At 49.9% G+C, this 18490-nt stretch overlaps 1 protein-coding gene across 1 annotated transcript in view; it reads left to right on the forward strand.

The window, feature by feature from the left end:
- PRDM11 (PR domain containing 11) overlaps positions 1-15736 on the forward strand; it is a 91795-nt gene extending 76059 nt beyond the window's left edge. Inside the window, 4 exon segments of the mRNA XM_010842326.1 lie at positions 6000-6187; positions 10099-10725; positions 11726-13657; positions 13660-15736. Coding sequence (XP_010840628.1) covers positions 6000-6187; positions 10099-10725; positions 11726-13657; positions 13660-13889 — 2977 coding nt within the window. The 3' untranslated portion in view covers positions 13890-15736.
- Positions 15737-18490: the final 2754 nt, after the last annotated feature.

Here is an 18490-nt window from a genome sequence, read left to right on the forward strand (position 1 = left end):
GGAGCTGGGGGTGGGGGGTGTGGCAGTTGCAAGCTTAGCTCTGACATGGGTGCAGCTCAGCTCTGTGTCCTCTTTGCTCCCTGGCCTGAGGCTGCCATATATCCCCAGCCGTCCACCCTTCCACACCAGCCTCCTAGAGCCAGGGGGCTGGGAGGATCGCTGTGCCCAGTGCCCGCCATGGCCGTTCCTGGAGTGCTGCTTCTAAACCCAGCCCGAGCTTTGCCCCGTGTTGGGAGAATGGAGGGCAACTGCAGTGTCCTGGGCTCCTTCTCCCATTCTGTGGTTCTTTGGGGGTTCCCGATCCCCAAAAGTGAACACTCCCCTGTCTGACAGCCTGATGGCTTGACTATATTGCCTGGCATTGCCCCACCCTCTGATGCTGGAATCAAAGATTGCCTTCCCAAGTATTTTTGTTAAGATGGCAATAAAAAGAATTGATCTCACACTTGGAACACACTTGGTCTCCAGCATCTTTCTTTGGTGTATATTCTCTTTCTTCGCTTCCTGTGAAAACCTCAAGGCCCCCGAAGCAAGGGTTAGATGACCAAGGGAAAACATGTTGGTGAGAGGGGCTTGAGTGCCCCTGGCATTCTCCAGGTCCCATCAGCTCTCAGACGCCCTGTGTTCAGCACCCTTAAAGGAAAGGAAAGGAATTGATAGGCTGAGGGAGGCAAAGCATCCACATAAGAAATTGTTTTCACTGTGTTTAATTTCTCTGCTCATCAAAAGTGAGATGTTGCTCAATGAATTTTACCTTTTGTCTCCTAAAAGTGTGTTAGGGGTCTTGGGGGAGAAAGCCCCACCATTTCTGGCAGGAAACTCTGGAAGGGTCAGGGGCTGTCCATTTGCTAGGGTACCTCAGAGCCCCCTCTGAGACACTCATTTTTTTTGCTCACCTGCCCATTGATCTGGGTGTCTGACTGGCACAGGTAAAGCCCTTCTCACCCAGCTCTGAGGCTTCTCATGAAGTGACTTCCTCTGGCTCCCCTGGGGAGTTTCTTCAGCAGGAAAGGGACCCCCTGACCTATGCATTGCCCTGGCTTATTTCCAGTCACAGGGAGAGATTCTCCCAGGCAGGAAATGCCCAGGTTCTACCAAGGATCCATCCACTTTCTGGAAGATTCCAGCCTGTCTTTGATCTCTTGGAATCTAGGTCCTCCTCTACCATTTTTGACCAAAAAGCAGGGTCATGGAAATGAAGACTATCCAATCTCCAGGAGATGCAAAGATGCTGTGAAACCAGGCCTGGGGGTCTTTCCCACCAAGGTCAAGGTGCTAAGTGGTGACTGGCTGGCCTCTCCCTCTGGCCCTGGGGAGAGAAGAGAGCATGTAGGAAGCAGAAGGGACACAGAGATGCAGAGACTTGTTGACTTCAGATGGAAAGGTTTTCCGCTTCTTTTTCTTGGCTTCAGTGGGAATGTGGGGCTAGCAAGTTAAACAGGAAGGAGAAACTGGTGCCAGTGGATGGAAATGAATGAGCAGCCAGTTTCAGCTTTTAGATGGGGACATCGCTCCTAAGAGTCTGAGGCGTCCAGCCGTGCCGAGGGAGGGCTGGCTGGGTGGTGTTCTCTTAAAGTCTAGGTGAGGATCTAGGGGGTGAATGCCTAACCCAAAGACCTTCCCAGCCCAGAATACAGAGCAGAATACAGAGCCCAGCCTCTCCTTAGTCATTCCTTTCCTATCTCTGCCTCGGGGACTGGGCTGCTTCCTTTCCATCATAGACAGAGCCCCTGGGTGGGAGAGTCTGAGCCTGGCCTTCATCTATCCCTGCCGACAAAATAGATGCCCTGTAGATTGTTTTCTCTCTTGAGTTGAAACTGATAGTTCATTTCCTGAGCCAGTTAGAAAATATAGTGCACTTGATAAGACTCAGTGGGTGAGGTCTGAAAAGTGTTGTCTTAGAGCTTATCTAGCCAATACCCAAAGTCAGCAGAGTTGAGAGTAAAAACAATCCATTGTCATCATGAAAGTTTCAGTCCAGAACCACCCCTCCACCATCACCACCACCACCACCCACCCCCTTGATTGCTTCAAAGGGTTTGAAAAACCGTCAAATAAGCCCTAGTGTTCACAGATCAGCCTATGCTGTGCATTTTCTATCATCCTTCTGACATACTCTGTGCTTCCAGCCAACGAGGTAGTGACTGGAAACAACAAATAGATTTTCACTCCCTGGAAGCCTTCGGTTCCAGGAAGGGCCCTTGTTCACCTGCAGCCGTGTAATGGAACAGGCGTGCTTCTGCATACAGGGGTTGTTGAGTGGGGACAGAGGGATTCTAGGCGTGGATCCAGCCGTTTGGGTGTTACCGCAAAATACTTAAAAGTGGGAGACCTGGCTAGAAATAGTTGATGTTGGGACTTAGCTGGCTCCATTTAGCTTTACTTCAAAAATGATTTAACATAAACATCTTTTCATGGGAATGGATTGTTTATGATTCACTGAGAGCTCCCATGTGTATCTTATTTCAAATGCCAACTTTCAGAATCACCAAGTACAACAGGATGCTGAACCAGTTTTGATCTTTGAAGATACTTTGTGATCTATACAAAGTTTTGGAGTCCTCTTCCTAAATATTTTAATAATTTATTTAATTGAAATATAGTTCATTTACAGTGTTGTGTTGATTTCTACTGTACAGCAAAGTCATCCAGTTATACCTACATATGTATGTGTATGTATAGCTATATATATTCTTTTTCATATTCTTTGCCATTATGGTTTATCACAGGATATCGATTATAGTTCCCTGTGCTAAACAGTGGGCTTCCCTAGTGGCTCAGCTGGTAAAGAATCCGCCTGCAATGCAGGAGACCGGGATTCGATCCCTAGGTTGGGAAGATCCCCTGAAGAAGGGAAAGGCTCAGTAGGACCTCTCTTCCCCTAAGTATTGATTCTTGTTGGGTTCAGAAAGTGTGAAGAGGTAGAAAGGGAAATGGACTTGAATCTTTCTAAACCTGACATCTTCACCAGGTTGCTCTTTGGAATAAATGCCTAATCGTTTCGTGTTCCTCATCTACTTTTTTCTCTTCAAGTTGAATGTCAGACAAAATAATTCTATCTTTTAGAGCCGGATAGCTATTTAGAACCTGGAAAAAGGAAAGATTGTGTACTTTTCCCCTTGGGCTCTGTGATTCAAGTGATTCTTGTTAGAACAAAACATGAATGAATGGTTTGCCTTCTGGGTCAGGGAGTGGAGAAGTTTGATCTGCCTCAGTTCTGCTCTGTGCTGACCACTAGGCTGATTAATTTTGGATGTCAGATCCCAGGCTTTTGCTAAAATGGGGACTGGGAAAAGAGTTTGCACATTTAGAAGAAATCTCATGTATGAAGAAAAAATAGACTCCTACAGTTGGGGAGTTGAGATTATATGTGAGGGGCGCTATGCCTGGGGTACCACAGATGTGGATTCCCAAAGCCGCTGGCCACCATGACTGTCCCCACTGACAGCCTGTACTGGAATTGGCATTTGTACTGGAATTGGCTTTTTTAGGGGGTGGGGGAGAGGGATTAACAGTAATAATTGCTTATTGAGGAAGACTTGGAAAGTACAGAAAATTATAAAGAAGTAGAACCATCTATAAAGGCTAATCACTGTTAAAACATTGGTGTATTTCAAGTGGTTTACCAGGCTTGTTTTTAAAGCATGATTAGAACCACAATACATCAGTCCTGTTGTTTCCACTTTGCATTATATTGGGACCGTTTTTCCATGTCATAAAAGATTCTTTGAAAAGATTTTTCTGTAGATGAGTAACATTCCAGCATACAAATATACCACGGTTTATTAAATCGTTTCTCTGGTTTTAGACATTTAGATACTTTTGCACTATTACAAGCAGTGAAACAAGTCAGCATTGTGGTGTGCAGAGTTTGCATTCTTGATTCACATCCTAACATTTTGGATATTTTTTTTCCTTAATTTTACAGAAACTGTGGGAAAATCCACATAACATAAAATTTACCATTTTAAGTGTAAAGTTCAGTGGTATTAAGTACCTTCACAGTGTTGGGCAAACAGCACCAGCATCCGTCTCCAGAACCCTTTTCATCTTCCCCAACTGAACTCTGTACCCATCGAACACTAACTCCCTATTGCCCCCTCCCCCAGCCCCTGGCAAACACCATTCTACTTTCTGTCTCTGTGAATTTGACTACTCACAGAAGTGGAATCATATACTATTTGTTGTTTTGTGGCCCGCTTATTTCACTTAGTAGGTGTCTTCAAGAATCGTTCATGTTGTAGCGTGGATCAGAATTTCCTTCCTTTTTATGGCTATTATTCCACTGGGTGTCTATACCGCATCTTGCTTATCCATTCATCCATCAGTGGACACTTGGGTTACTTCCACATTTTGACTGTTGTTGCATAATGCTGCTGTGAACGTGAATGAACAAATACTTGTTGAAGTCCGTGTTGCCAACTTGCTTCCCAAAGGGTTGTGCCAGTTTATTCTCCACCATTAGAATGGGAAACCCTAGTCTTGCCACCTTTACCAGTACAGAGCTGATCACTTAAAAAATTATGTGTGCCAACGATACAATGTGCTACTTTGCGCCTCTTTTCTTATCAGTGATGCTGAATACTTTCATTTATTCATCATCCATTTGGATTTTTTTCTGTGAACTACAGTTTCCCTCAGACTGTTCCAAGTGCAATTCTCTGGGCTGGGCGAGTCAGAGAGACTCTGATTTGTTCCCTAGCTTTTAAGACAAATCATAGCATAAGGAAAAGAAGGGGTTTTTGGGGGGGAGGGGAAGATACTTGCTTTACAATGTTGCATTAGTTTTAGCTGTACAGTGAAGTGGATCAGCCATATGTGTACATACATCTCCTCCCTCTTGGACCTCCCTTTTTTGACTGCAAATTTCCTAGGCACTTGGATAGCGCAGAACCCTAAAACGCCAAATAATGTCCTCTTGTCCATTTGATCTGTACATCTTCACCTGCCTGAAAATGTTGCATCACCTCACCTTTTGGAGGTGAGTGAGGTGGCAGGTTGGATATTGGGGATGTCATTTCAGAGAGAATGGGTGAGAGCTGCAAATTCTAAGGGTTCGACAGAACTTTGAGGGTTTTCTGGGCATTGCTACGTTGGTGCTTTACATGCCCACAAAGGAGCCATGAGTTCTAGCAGGAAAAGCATAGACCTCAGTGCTCTATTTCCCATTTATTAGCAGTGTGACCTCAAGCAAGTGACTTAGCCTCTCTGCGTCTCAGTTTCCTTACCTGAAAATGACTTAGATTAAGTGGTTGCTCACCTTCCCTTGCCCCTTATTTACCTACCTCTCCTGTCTCCCCTGGGCATCCTTTTTTTTTTCTTTTAAGACTTTGATCTTTAGGATTCATTCATTGATCCTGCAGGCACCCTTGTCACATGGTTCCTTCTGCTAGGCTTTGTGACGTACCGGAAACAATTCAAGGGCCTCACCCTTACCACCATCAGAAACCTGCGGGTATCTGGGAGCCCCTGAAGTATAAAGATAGTGAAGAGGGGGACTCCCTGGCAGTCCAGTGGTTAAAACTTTGCCTTCCAATGCCAGGGGTGCAGGTTTGATTCCCACTTGGGGAGCTAAGTTCCCACATGCCTTGTGGCCAAAAAACACATAAAATAGAGGCAGTTTTGTAACAAATTCAATAAAGACTTAAAAAAAAAAAAAAGTTAGTGAAAAATAGTTTTCTAGTCACCTGTCTATCTGGGGTTGAATCTTATGTTTACCAGAACCTAGGAGGTGGGCAGGGCAGGTGTCATTTCCAGTTTCGGCAAACAGATTCTTAGAGGTACAGAGGCTTGCTTGAAGTCACACCAGACAGCGAGACTAGGGACTGGCTCCAGCTGGGGAGCCTGTCCTCGAAGGGCAGCTTCCCTGTAGGGTTTGGCAGATGCCCACATGCTCGTGGACGTCCAGCCACCGGCACCTGCCCAGCACTGTGCCTGGTACCAGCAGGCACTCACCAAAGAGTGGCCCGCGCCTTCTCACCTGTCCCCCTCGCCCCCAGGTACGTGGTCATCTCCCGGGAGGAGAGGGAGCAGAACCTGCTGGCCTTCCAGCACAGCGAGCGCATCTACTTCCGGGCCTGCCGGGACATCCGGCCGGGGGAGCGGCTGCGCGTCTGGTACAGCGAGGACTACATGAAGCGCCTGCACAGCATGTCCCAGGAGACCATCCACCGCAACCTGGCCCGAGGTGAGTGTCCACACGTGGGGGTGGGCCACGCCCGCCGCCGAGCCCTAGCGAGGCCAGAAATGCTTCTGTAGGTGCTTCTAGGAAATCCAATGGGAAATACTGTATACGTGGGAGACCCAGAGGAACTCAGGGAAACTGATGGGCTAGATTGGAGCAGCTGCTCTGGGATGGACCAGTGGCACCCCAGCGTGTCCTCCTCCCCCAGACAGGGTTAGGAGCCCTACTACAGATGTTTCAGAGCATGAGGGAGTGAGACGAGTCTCCAGTGCCAATGATATAATCAAAATCGATTCTGTTTCCCCAACTCAGATTGATGGAAGGATGTTGTAAACTGCCGCTGGCTCGATAATAGCAGCAATAACAGGTGGTACTTACTAAGTACTTCATATGTGCTAGACGTGTTTTCTACAGTGTCCCATGTAATCCTTCCTATTAGCACCTGCTCTGTGAATGTGTGATGAGAATTAGATGAATAATATACACGCCAATGGTAGCATGTGGATTATTCTCTCCATCTTACAAGTATAGACCCTGAGCAGCAGATAAATATAGTGACTCACTCATCAGATAAATACAGTGCTCAGCAGAGGCAGAGCCAGGCTCCTAACCCACGTCTGTCTCAGTCCAGGGTCTAAGCTCTAACCTACAGTGTCATCTGGCCTCCCGGACAAAACCAGTTTCTTCCCTGCTTCCTCCTCATCTCCTTCCTAGCTGTTCTAATGATACGCTATGAAAGAGCAATTTCTCTTAGAAGAAGAAGGTTGGAGAGAGGTGGGAAGGTGAGTTTATGTATGGATCATAGCCTGGTGGGTGGGTGTCCATCCAGGCTCCATTTAAATGAATCATTTGAAAGTGGTTTAAAATATTCGCCAGCTCCTAGCCCCTCGCCTCTTTTGGTCCATCCTCAGCCACGCCAGCACAAATGGGTGAGCCCAGGTCATTTTTCCAACGGGACCTTCCTTGAACTAAAACCACATATCCAAAGACCCAGAGTCCATCTGGCCCTGGGAACCAAACCTACACCCAAGCCTCACTATATCATGTTTCTGACCAACCTTCTTATTGTAAATAAAGCTTCATTTGGACTATGAAGAGAAATGATAAAAAAGGAGTGAGAAGGACCCATTGGAATGACGGTATCTTCAAAATCAAAACAGAGCAAAGCAAATTGTGAACACTGAGAACACAGCTGCTACCTGACTTGGTAAAAGGTATCTGGTGATTGGATGGGCAGTGAGAAGAGACCCAATAGATACGCTCATCTCTTGTCTTCTTTGGAGCTGGGTGTTGGGCACATATTTGCCAATTACACTTGGGAAGGCATGTTTCCATGACATGATTGCAATGATTTCCATTTGATCTCCGGAGATGCCATGATGAAAATGTCTGGAACAGATTAGGTGCTCAATAAATCTTTGTTGAATGGATAAAAGAAGAAATGAATGAAGACTGTCAGGAAATTTCCAAAAGAATATTATAATCAGAAGAAGAGAAAACCAAGCTGTATCTGAGGACACAGGTTCCATCCCTTGGCCAGGATCTTCTTGAATTCTTCTGGATCTGTAATATCTTTTTTCCCCAGTGTCTTCTCCAAAGCACCACAAGCTATATCATCCTCAGAGAGCCCTGAGACCCAAGGAGAATGCTCAGAGAAAGGCTTGAGCTTTCAGGAGTGGTTCAAAGGAGCGTGGCAGACAGACTTGAAATCTGTCTGCCAAGATGTGTGCAGATACAGGAGGATGGAATGTCGATTCCTGGACAGGCTGAGAAGTAGGAAATAGGGAGGGAACTGAAGCCTCCATGGGCAGGGTCAGAGCAGAGGGTGGACTTGGCCCTGACGCCCTTGGGAGCAGCCATGGGGCTCAGTGTCCTTTAGATGTGTCCATGTAGCCTGTAGCTTTGGCGGTCTCTGATAGTTAGTGGTGTCTGAGATCTGTGCGCCTGTCCTGCTCTGGAGGGGGGAATCCCCCACGCTCAACCAATTAAGGTCTTACATGGAAGGAGACTTCTTTGTAATTGGAGGTTGGAGCCCTGCTAAAGTCCAGAGCTTGAATTATTAGTCCTTATTAAGTAGGAACTCTAGTTGGTGGCTCAAGTGGTTGGTGGCTCCTGCTAAAGCAGGAGGTGCAAGAGATGTGGGTTCGATCCCAGGTTGGGAAGATCCCCTGGGGAAGGAAATGGCAACCTGCTCCAGTATTCTTGCCTGGGAAATCCCATGGACAGAGGAGACTGGCAGGCTACAAGTTGGACACAACTGAGCAACTGAGCAGCATTAAGTAGGAATATTAGTTGGAGGCCGGAACTGCTTCCTAAAGAGCATAAATTATTCCTTTGTGGTTATCTTTTAAGAACAGGATGCATCTAGACATGTATTCAAAGACTTTATTTATTGGTCTACTTTGGGTCATTGATTTACTTTGTGGTATTTCCCCCATGTTTTGTGGAGGCTTTAGAATCAATTTCATAATGTTTAAAGGTCTTCTTTGACCCACAGATTTTTTTTGGGGGAGCCTTGACCCCAAAGAAATCTCCTGCTCATCCCAGAAAATTCGAATAACCTTGTCCTTGAGCAGGCAGCATCCACACATCTATAGCAATTTGTGCAACTGTATTAGCCATTTTGAAGAATCAGGCTAACATAATGTATTGTTGGGGAGTTCACCAAGGTCTTTGACATCATTTACATGATAGAAAGAAATAGAAGAGGAAACGTCAGAATTGTCAGATAAGGAAACACAGCGGCTGTATTTTGAGCGTGCGTTGTGTCCACGCGTCCTTCTTTATCATGCTAGAGGCTGTCATCTTGGAGCCCCCCGCAGCTGTCGGTGTCCCTGACTTCCCTTTTCTTCCTGCCTTGGTGATCAGTGAGACGCACAGAGGTTCAGGCCATGCTTCCTCACATCATCCTATCTTCTGCTTACTGGAAGAATTAGAAAGGACAGTTGCTATAAGATGGACTTTGCCCTAAGGGATAGTCAGGGAGGAGGAAGAAGTGGGACTCGGTGCTTTGTGTACCTTTTACCAACTTGGGCTTCCCTGGTGGTTCAGACAGTAAAGAATCTGCCTGTAATGCAAGAGACACGGGTTTGATCCCTGGATCAGGAAGATCCCTGGAGAAGGAAATGACAACCCACTCCAGTATTCTTGCCGGGAGAATTCCATGGACAAAGGAGCCTGGCAGACTACAGTTCATGGGATCCCAAAGAGTCAGATGTGACTGAGCGACTAACACACTGTCAAGTGGAAGTGGCCATCTTCCAATTGCTAAGACGAGGGGAAGCCTGTAGGCACGAGAGCTCCTTATGCACTTCGCTGAGCTACGTTACCACCCACTCAGCTTATCACGTGGGATGTCATCTTTTAGGATGACAGGATGGCAAGTTCCTTAACTGCCAAATCCCCACGCCTACAGCATTTGCTCAACTTATAAACATACCTGGGTTTGATCTCTGGGTTGGGAAGATCCCCTGGAGAAGGGACCGGCTTACTCACTCCAGTATTCTTGCCTGGAGAATCCCGCGGACTCTATAGTCCGTGGGGTCGCAAAGAGTCAGACATAACTGAGCGACTTTCACTTTCACTTTTTGATACATAAGGCTACATTGAAACTGCCTCTTTAAAAGGAGTTCTCGCTACTTTTGGGGGTCCTTTGACTCCAGACCCTGTGATCCATTTCTGTTTCTTTCTATCACGTAAATGATGTCAAAGACCTTGGTGAAGTCCCCACCCGTATGTTAGGTTAGCCCGATTCTTCACTGAGTAATCTGCCCCAGTTTTGCCACACCTGCTGCACAAGGCCGGGCCCAGAGGGATGCGTCAAGCGACTTCCTGACAGGAGCACTTTGTTTTCTGTTGGTTTCTCCTCTTCGGGGCTTTTCCCCACTTCCTCACACCCTGGTTTTCCTTCCTAGGAGAGAAGAGGTTGCAGAAGGAGAAGTCTGAGCAGGCTCTGGATAACCCAGAAGACCTGAGGGGTCCCCTTCAGCTCCCTGTGTTGAGACAGGGCAAAAGTCCCTACAAGCGTGGCTTTGACGAGGGGGACGTGCACCCCCAGGCCAAGAAGAAGAAGATTGACCTCATTTTCAAGGATGTGCTAGAGGCCTCACTGGAATCCGCAAAGGTAGAAGCCCACCAGCTCGCACTGAGCACTTCCCTGGTCATCAGGAAGGTCCCCAAGCGCCAGAATGACGCCTACGGTCAGTGTGCAATGACGATGTCGCACGGCGTGCAGAATGCCAGTCGGACCCAGGGGGACGGGGACTGGAAGGTGCCCCAAGGGGCTTCCAAGGAGGCAGGCCCCCTGGAGGACGAAGAGGAGGAGCCTTCGTCGTTCAAGGCCGACAGTCCCGCTGAGGCCTCCCTTGCGTCCGACCCTCCCGAGCTGCCCACCACCTCCTTTTGCCCTAACTGTATTCGCCTAAAGAAGAAGGTCCGGGAACTCCAGGCCGAACTAGACATGCTTAAGTCTGGCACGCTTCCTGAGCCCCCCACCTTGCCAGCGCAGGTCCTGGAGCTCCCCGAGTTCTCAGACCCCGCAGGTAAGTTGGTGTGGGTGAAATTGTTGTCCGAGGGAGGAACGTGCGGTGGACAGTGTGGAGGGGGGCCAGGCGCTCCCTGGGGGTGCCCCCCTCAGGGAGAGGCCTGGGAACTCAGAGGTGGGCACCGGTCGCAGTCCACACCCTCAGCTGCCTCCGACAGGCCGCCCTGCAGCTCCCGTGGGGGCTTCGTGTCTTGCCCTTGTATCCTCCTCGTCAATAAAGGAAATTCCGCTGCAGGAGGGGGTGTGTGCTGTGTTCTTGACCCGTTGCCTTTCTCCGGTGTCTTACCCCAAAGCCCGACTTCTAAACTCAGTCTTTCTCTTCTCTCCCAGTCCCAGGCAGGGTGTCCCATGGGGGAGAGCCCCCGGCCTTCCTGATGGGAATACAGGGCAGTGACCTCCCCTTGCCCATTTCTCTTCGCTCCTGGATCTTTTAGGGCTGCCCAACCACGAGGAAAGCCTCTCACTACACAGCTGAATTAGAGATTTACACAGCACTTCCTTTTTAACCACACCCCTTAGCTCAGGTGTTGCAGCTCTTCCAAGCCTGTGTCTTAACTGCATTCTGATCCCCAACTCGCTTGGGGCCCCAGCTGCCTTCATTTGAGGGCACCTTAGCGGTGGGGCAAACAAGTCCCATGTCCTCATGGTCCCGCTGTGAAACCTGGGATGTGCTCTATTCCTCCACGGGCTCGGCTCTCCTAGTTTTCCTCTTTGGTGGATACAGAACATTTAAGTTCCCTGAGCTCATGCTCGTGGAGGGTGAGGGCAGGCAGCCTGGAGCGTGGTGGTGGCCACTGGGGCTAATCCATAAAGAGGACGAGACGTGCATGGATGACAAGGATGCTTATAAATGAGTTCCAGGCTGGAATTCAGTCTGTTTCACAGAATATGACACCTGCCTTCTGGACCTTATTTCCTTCATTTTGGAAACATCTACGTGTTTGTTTGTTTTCTCTTCCCAGCAGATGTAACGGGTTCCTTTCCCATTTGTCTTCCAGCCTCAGAGAGCATGGTCTCTGGCCCGGCCATCATGGAGGACGACGACCAGGAGGTCGATTCCGCAGACGAGTCCGTCTCCAACGATATTATGACGGCCACCGACGAGCCCTCCAAGATGTCCTCGGCCACTGGGCGCCGGATCCGGCGCTTCAAGCAGGAGTGGCTGAAGAAGTTCTGGTTCCTGCGGTACTCCCCGACCCTCAACGAGATGTGGTGCCACGTCTGCCGCCAGTACACGGTGCAGTCCTCGCGCACCTCCGCCTTCATCATCGGCTCCAAGCAGTTCAAGATCCACACCATCAAGCTGCACAGCCAGAGCAACCTGCACAAGAAGTGCCTGCAGCTCTACAAGCTCCGCATGCACCCCGAGAAGACGGAGGAGATGTGTCGCAACATGACCCTGCTCTTCAACACCGCCTACCACCTGGCCCTGGAGGGCCGGCCCTACCTGGACTTCCGGCCGCTGGCCGAGCTGCTGCGGAAATGCGAGCTCAAGGTGGTGGACCAGTACATGAACGAGGGAGACTGCCAGATCCTCATCCATCACATCGCCCGGGCGCTGCGCGAAGACCTGGTGGAGCGCATCCGCCAGTCGCCATGCCTCAGCATCATCTTGGACGGGCAGAGCGATGACCTGCTGGCTGACACGGTGGCGGTCTATGTCCAGTACACCAGCAGCGACGGGCCCCCGGCCACGGAGTTCCTGTCCCTGCAGGAGCTGGGATTCTCCAGCACAGAGAGCTATCTGCAGGCACTGGACCGGGCCTTTTCCGCCTTGGGCATCCGCTTGCAGGACGAGAAGCCCACCGTGGGCTTGGGCATAGACGGGGCCAACGTCACAGCCAGCCTACGGGCCAGCATGTTCATGACGATCCGCAAGACGCTGCCCTGGCTGCTGTGCCTGCCCTTCATGGTACATCGGCCCCACCTAGAGATCTTGGACGCCATCAGCGGGAAGGAGCTCCCCTGCCTGGAGGAGCTGGAGAACAACCTGAAGCAGCTGCTCAGTTTCTACCGCTATTCGCCGCGCCTCATGTGCGAGCTGCGGTCCACGGCGTCTACGCTGTGCGAGGAGACCGAGTTCCTGGGGGACATCCGGGCCGTGCGGTGGATCATCGGCGAGCAGAACGTCCTCAACGCCCTCATCAAGGACTACCTGGAGGTGGTCGCCCACCTCAAGGACGTCAGCAGCCAGACCCAGCGGGCAGACGCCTCGGCCATCGCCCTGGCTCTGCTGCAGTTCCTCATGGACTACCAGTCCATCAAGCTCATCTACTTCCTCCTGGACGTGATCGCTGTGCTCTCGCGCCTGGCCTACGTCTTCCAGGGCGAGTACCTCCTGGTCTCCCAGGTGGACGACAAGATCGAGGAGGCCATCCAGGAGATCAGCCGGCTGGCCGACTCCCCCGGGGAATACCTGCAGGAGTTCGAGGAGAACTTCCGGGAGAGCTTCAACGGGATCGCCATGAAGAACCTCAGGGTGGCTGAAGCCAAGTTCCAGTCCATCCGCGAGAAGATCTGCCAGAAGACCCAGGTGATCCTAGCTCAGAGGTTTGATTCCCGCAGCCGGATCTTTGTGAAGGCCTGCCAGGTGTTCGACCTGGCCGCCTGGCCCCGGAGCAGCGACGAGCTCCTGAGCTACGGCAAGGAGGACATGGTTCAGATATTTGATCACCTGGAGGCCATCCCCACCTTCTCCCGGGATGTCTGCAGGGAAGGGCTGGACCCCCGGGGGAGTCTGCTGATGGAGTGGCGGGAACTCAAGGCTGATTACTATACCAAAAACGGCTTCAAAGACCTGATCGGCCACATTTGCAAGTACAAGCAGCGGTTTCCGCTCTTGAACAAGATCATCCAGGTCCTCAAAGTCCTCCCCACCTCCACCGCTTGCTGCGAGAAAGGCCGGAACGCCCTGCAGCGAGTTCGCAAAAACCCCGCTCCCGCCTGACTCTGGAGCAGCTCAGCGACCTGTTGACCATTGCTGTCAACGGCCCTCCCATCGCCAACTTCGATGCCAAGCGAGCCCTGGACAGCTGGTTCGAGGAGAAGTCTGGCAACAGCTACGCGCTGTCCGCCGAGGTCCTCAGCAGGATGTCTGCCCTGGAGCAGAAGCCGGTGCTGCAGACTGTGGACCACGGGTCAGAGTTTTATCCGGATATTTAGGAAGCTGGCGTTGCAGAGTTCACTAAGCTGTTGAATATTTTTTTAATCTATACTCATAAGCTTTGATATATTATATAAATATATATTATATTATATATATCTATAAAACCCACACTGAAAAAAAAATTTTAAAAACCAAGGTGACACATCCACCAGAAGCTACTGGGAGTTTTCAGATTGGAATAATGTCGGAAACTGACTCTTGTCTACAAAATTTGGCAGCTGTAACACACGTGGAAACTCATTTTCACTCACAGAAGCATGTGCTGGGGCTACACAGGCTCCCACCTGACTGTCAACCAACTCGCATAAGCTAAAATGACGGGTCTGTCATCGCCTTTAGGTAGCTCATTTTGTTTATGTTCTTGTTTGGGGGTTGAGGGGTTTGGGTTTGGGTGTATGTTCTTGCCTTTTTTATTTTTTCTTGTTTGGTTTTACGAGGGGGATCTCTTGGCCTCTTGGCTGACACGCTGGTCCGGCAGAATCAGACCTCTGATCTTTGGATAGGGTGAGCTGTGTATCCGGATCAGGGTGTTCGACCTTTTCCCCCTCCCACCCAGCTTGAGAGGTTTTCATTCATTCCCTGATGAGCGTTCCTTCACTGTCTCTGAATCAGAAGTGTCGGTCAGACTGTGACACCTGCCAGTCCCCACCTGTGTCACCTCTCCCGTCCCTGGGCTGTTGAGTCCCTCCTTCCAGTCCCCTGATGCTAAACATTTTACCTGTTGTATCGAAGGCAAAACTGCCTCACAACGGAGCTTGAAATCCTGGGGCAAAGGGAGGACGTGAGCCCTTTGCATTCCTGTTTTTTACCTGGTGTGGGAGACCATAACAGAATTCCATTCAGATCCAGGGAATGTGGGGGAAATGCAGAGCCAAGAAGTCCAGACCCCAGTAGGGCAACGATTTTTGGCTAAAAACACATAAAATGAAAAGTATGTATTCAATTTACATGAATTATTTATACTCTGTCTTTATAATCGTATAATGTGTTTGGGGGTATATTATTTTTTTCCTTTAATAATTGAGAAATGCCTGCTAGAGTTCAGTGGCAGGAGATGTCAATGCAAGTTGTGCCCTGGGTTATGCATAACTCTGTGAGAGTCTCTAGAGATTGGGTTCTGCTTTTGCAATAAGGCTGATGACAAGCCCTGAAGCCTGGCAGGGAGGTAGTGGAAAAGTGGGGAATGCGTCTATGCCTGCAAACGCTTCCTTTTTTGAACAGGGTAGAGATGTCCTCAAAGAAAGGAATAAACGAGAAGTCAGACAGGACTCTCAAGGCATCAGCCTACACACACACACACACACACACACACACAGCTGAGATATAAGCTTTAGAAATAGCCACTTGCCTACTCCCTGAGGCAAGTAGTGGTTTCATCTAGAGGAGTCTTGATCAGTGCTCTTTTGTTCATTTAATTACCAGTATACCTCGCAAGGGAGTTTTTTTTAAACAAATGTGCGTGAGCTGTTAAAAACTTCTGTCCGTGTTTCCACATCTGAAGTATGCATATCTGATCTGCAGAGGTCCTGCGCTGTGGATGCAGGTTATATTTGGGGGAAGGGAGGAAGACCTGCATTTCTATAGTCTGTCTATAGGAGCCACCCCTCTCATTTGGCAGAGGGTGGGCAAAGGACGGGATGATCTGGCCACAGGCAAGGCCTCGGTGTCCCCAGCCTGCTCGGCTCAGACGTTAGAAAACTGTGGTGGCTCCCTCCCTTCTTGGTTTATCTTGTCTCTGAGGCCTCATGCCACCGATGAGAGCCGGAGGGGAACTGTCAGCGACACTGAACACGTCACCCCTTCTTCCTTGTCCCGCCAGACCTTCACCCCCCACAGACCCCCTCCCCCTACCCCCATGGTCTTGGTGCTATGATAACTTTAGAATCATTGCTGCTAGTCAATAGCTTTTCATTATATAAATATATTATATATATTATATATTATTTTTGAAACTTTTTTTGTTTTCAACAGTGATGTAGCATGTTAAAACAAAACCAACTGGTTTTCTCCGACTATCCCACTGCCAGGCCTCATATGCTGCCTTCTTCAACAAATCAATGCACCCCTGCCTGGTGACATTCACCCCTCACCCCCGCTCCCCAGTCTCACACGCTTTCCCACGCTCCTCTGAACAAGGAGAGCGTTAGCAGGAGCCTTCAAGGAAAGACCCAAAGCCCTTTCTCCAGCTTTGAAATTCCCAACCTCATGCACGTCACTTTAAGCCGATGTCTTCTCCTGCCATCCCCCTCGTCCGATCAGGGTCAGTATCTGTGGTCAAGTGCAAAGCACAAGGGTCCACCTTTCCCTCCTCGACTTCCTCTCCACCACGCACCCAATCTACCAGGTCTGTGGGAGAGCTCCCTCTGGACATCACACGGACCAAGATGGGTCGAGGGGGAGCAGAGATGACTGGCAAGGTGGGCCTCCATAGGGATCAGAAACAGCAGTCGGGATCCTTTCTTCTAGCCAACAGATGCCTTACGTCTCCCCCTGCCCACCCCTGTGCCTCCCCACCCACTACATCAGGAGACAGGGAGTCATCCCCTAGACCACCACTCATCTGAAAACCAGGAGGAAAGACTCTCTGATGGCCACCTGAGTACTGTGGCAGGGCCACAACCGTTTGCTCTCAGGAGGCCATGGCCAAAATTAGCTCAAATTTTTATCCAGAGGGGAAAGAATCCTTTGGGCCAATGCCAGTGTCTACCTTACCATTTCAGAGGAGTGGGAGCCGGCCACCCAGGCTGCACACCTCGGAGAGGTTGGGCTCTCTGGAGATTCCTGAAGTTTGGGAAGGCATCTCGAAAACTTCAGGTGCTCATGGCAGTCTGAAGGCCACTTTGCCTGGGGACAGGGAGCAATTTGGGTGACACACCACTACAATTGATACAGAGTCTTTACCCTCACAAGTTCCAGTGTTTCTATCCTGTGAATGCTGTGTGCAATTACCCATGGTTTTCACCCCAGGCGTTTCCACTCTCTGCCTTCGAGAAGGACTCCTGGGGTGTGGGGACTCTTGGGGTCTGCCCACATGCTTGGGCAGTCTAACCTCTCGTTGATGAGTATTAAAAGCTGTGGCCAGGTGATCCTTGTATGCTGATAGACAAGAGACAGAGCCCTTAAATTCAACCCCTGGCTTACGAGTGACAACCATTGACTTAGAAAAAATGTTCGTGTCTCTGGAGTCAAGCTTGTCCTCATTGGGTTGACCAATTAGTGTTTTTCTTCGGTTCATGGAGTGGGTGGGAAATGAGATCAGGTCTGTGGCCGATGGTGCCAAGCAGATACATCACAGAGCTTGGGAGCCAGAAACCCTTGTGATTAAACATGGTCTGCTTTTTCTCAATGGAGGGAAAAAACAAAGAGACCCATTGCCATCTTGTATCTGTCTGTGAAATGTGAGGCAGCCCAGCCCTGTCTACAACTCTTGCCGCTTCCCAATTTCCAAGTTTCAGCTGCCTGGGTGGGTATTACAGTCTGGGCACCCCCGACACCAGCTACTTTGTTTGTTTGTTTCTTCTTGGATGGCCGCTGGGCACGTCTAGTGCTGGGCAGACCCTCATTTCCTCATCCTCACTGAAGGATGGGCAGAGGCTCTGTCTCCTGGATCCCTGGTTTGTTGCATTCAGTGCTGAGCCCTGAATCCAGGGCGGTTGGAGGTCTCCACCCTGGTCCCCGCTTAGTGTTTCCATGTTGAGTTGGCTTGCTGAGCCCCCTCTCCTTGACTTGCTTATGTTGCCCCTTTGACTTGGAGAAAGGACCTTGTAATTATTTAAGGTGATGTTTAAATATTTTCCATTTGTTTTGAAGTGTTGCCAAGAAGGAAAAAATAGGCAAAAGTGTGTCGAGTGCTGAAAATGATCTCAGAGAGGCTGAAGTAGACCAGGCTGTGGAGTGGGCGCTGTTTTGGCTGTTTATTGGAGCCTCATGGGGTCCAGAAAGTGGCTTGGGGGTTGAAACAACTTCTCGATTCCTTCCCCTTTGTTTTCTCACCTGTGGGAACAGGAATTCTGTATCCAGAGCTCGTTGTGGCTTCCGGTCTGATTTCCAAGTAGAATTCATGTTCTTTCTTGGTCCCTACATCCAGTTTGGACAGAAGGCTCAGGCCCTCATCCCCTCTCACCCTTTCAAGCAGCAGGCCAGCCTGGGACAGCCAAAGCAGGGAGGTCAGACCTCCTTAGATGAGAAAGGCATGTTCACAAGGCAGGTGAGCTTGGGACAGCCCCATTTCCACCGCCAGCCTCCCCGGGGGAGGCGGTGCTGGCTCATGGCTTCTAGGCTGGCTTCCTCCTCCAGTCTTGAGGAGGGAAGATTATGTCCAGGGATCCGCAGGGGCCCTTCTCCTGCTTGGAGGAAGGCCTCTCTCTGCTCTCTGTGGACAAGGTGCTTTAGCTGAGTGTCTGGAGCTGTAATATTTTAAGAAACCTTTGAGGTGATCTTTGTGTGTTAGCCAGAGGGAGAAAAAGTGCCCTTTCGGGAGGAAAAATGGTACGGCCCTCCTCTTTCATCTGGCCCTCCCCACCCCGACCCCATCCCTTCAAGTGGTATCGCCCTGGAAATACCTATGCAATCCAGTCTCCCTAGGAGAGTGCATGGA

This window comes from Bison bison, unplaced genomic scaffold (genome assembly GCF_000754665.1).
Source record: "Bison bison bison isolate TAMUID 2011002044 unplaced genomic scaffold, Bison_UMD1.0 scf7180017864178, whole genome shotgun sequence".
Classification (NCBI taxonomy): Eukaryota; Metazoa; Chordata; class Mammalia; order Artiodactyla; family Bovidae; genus Bison; species Bison bison.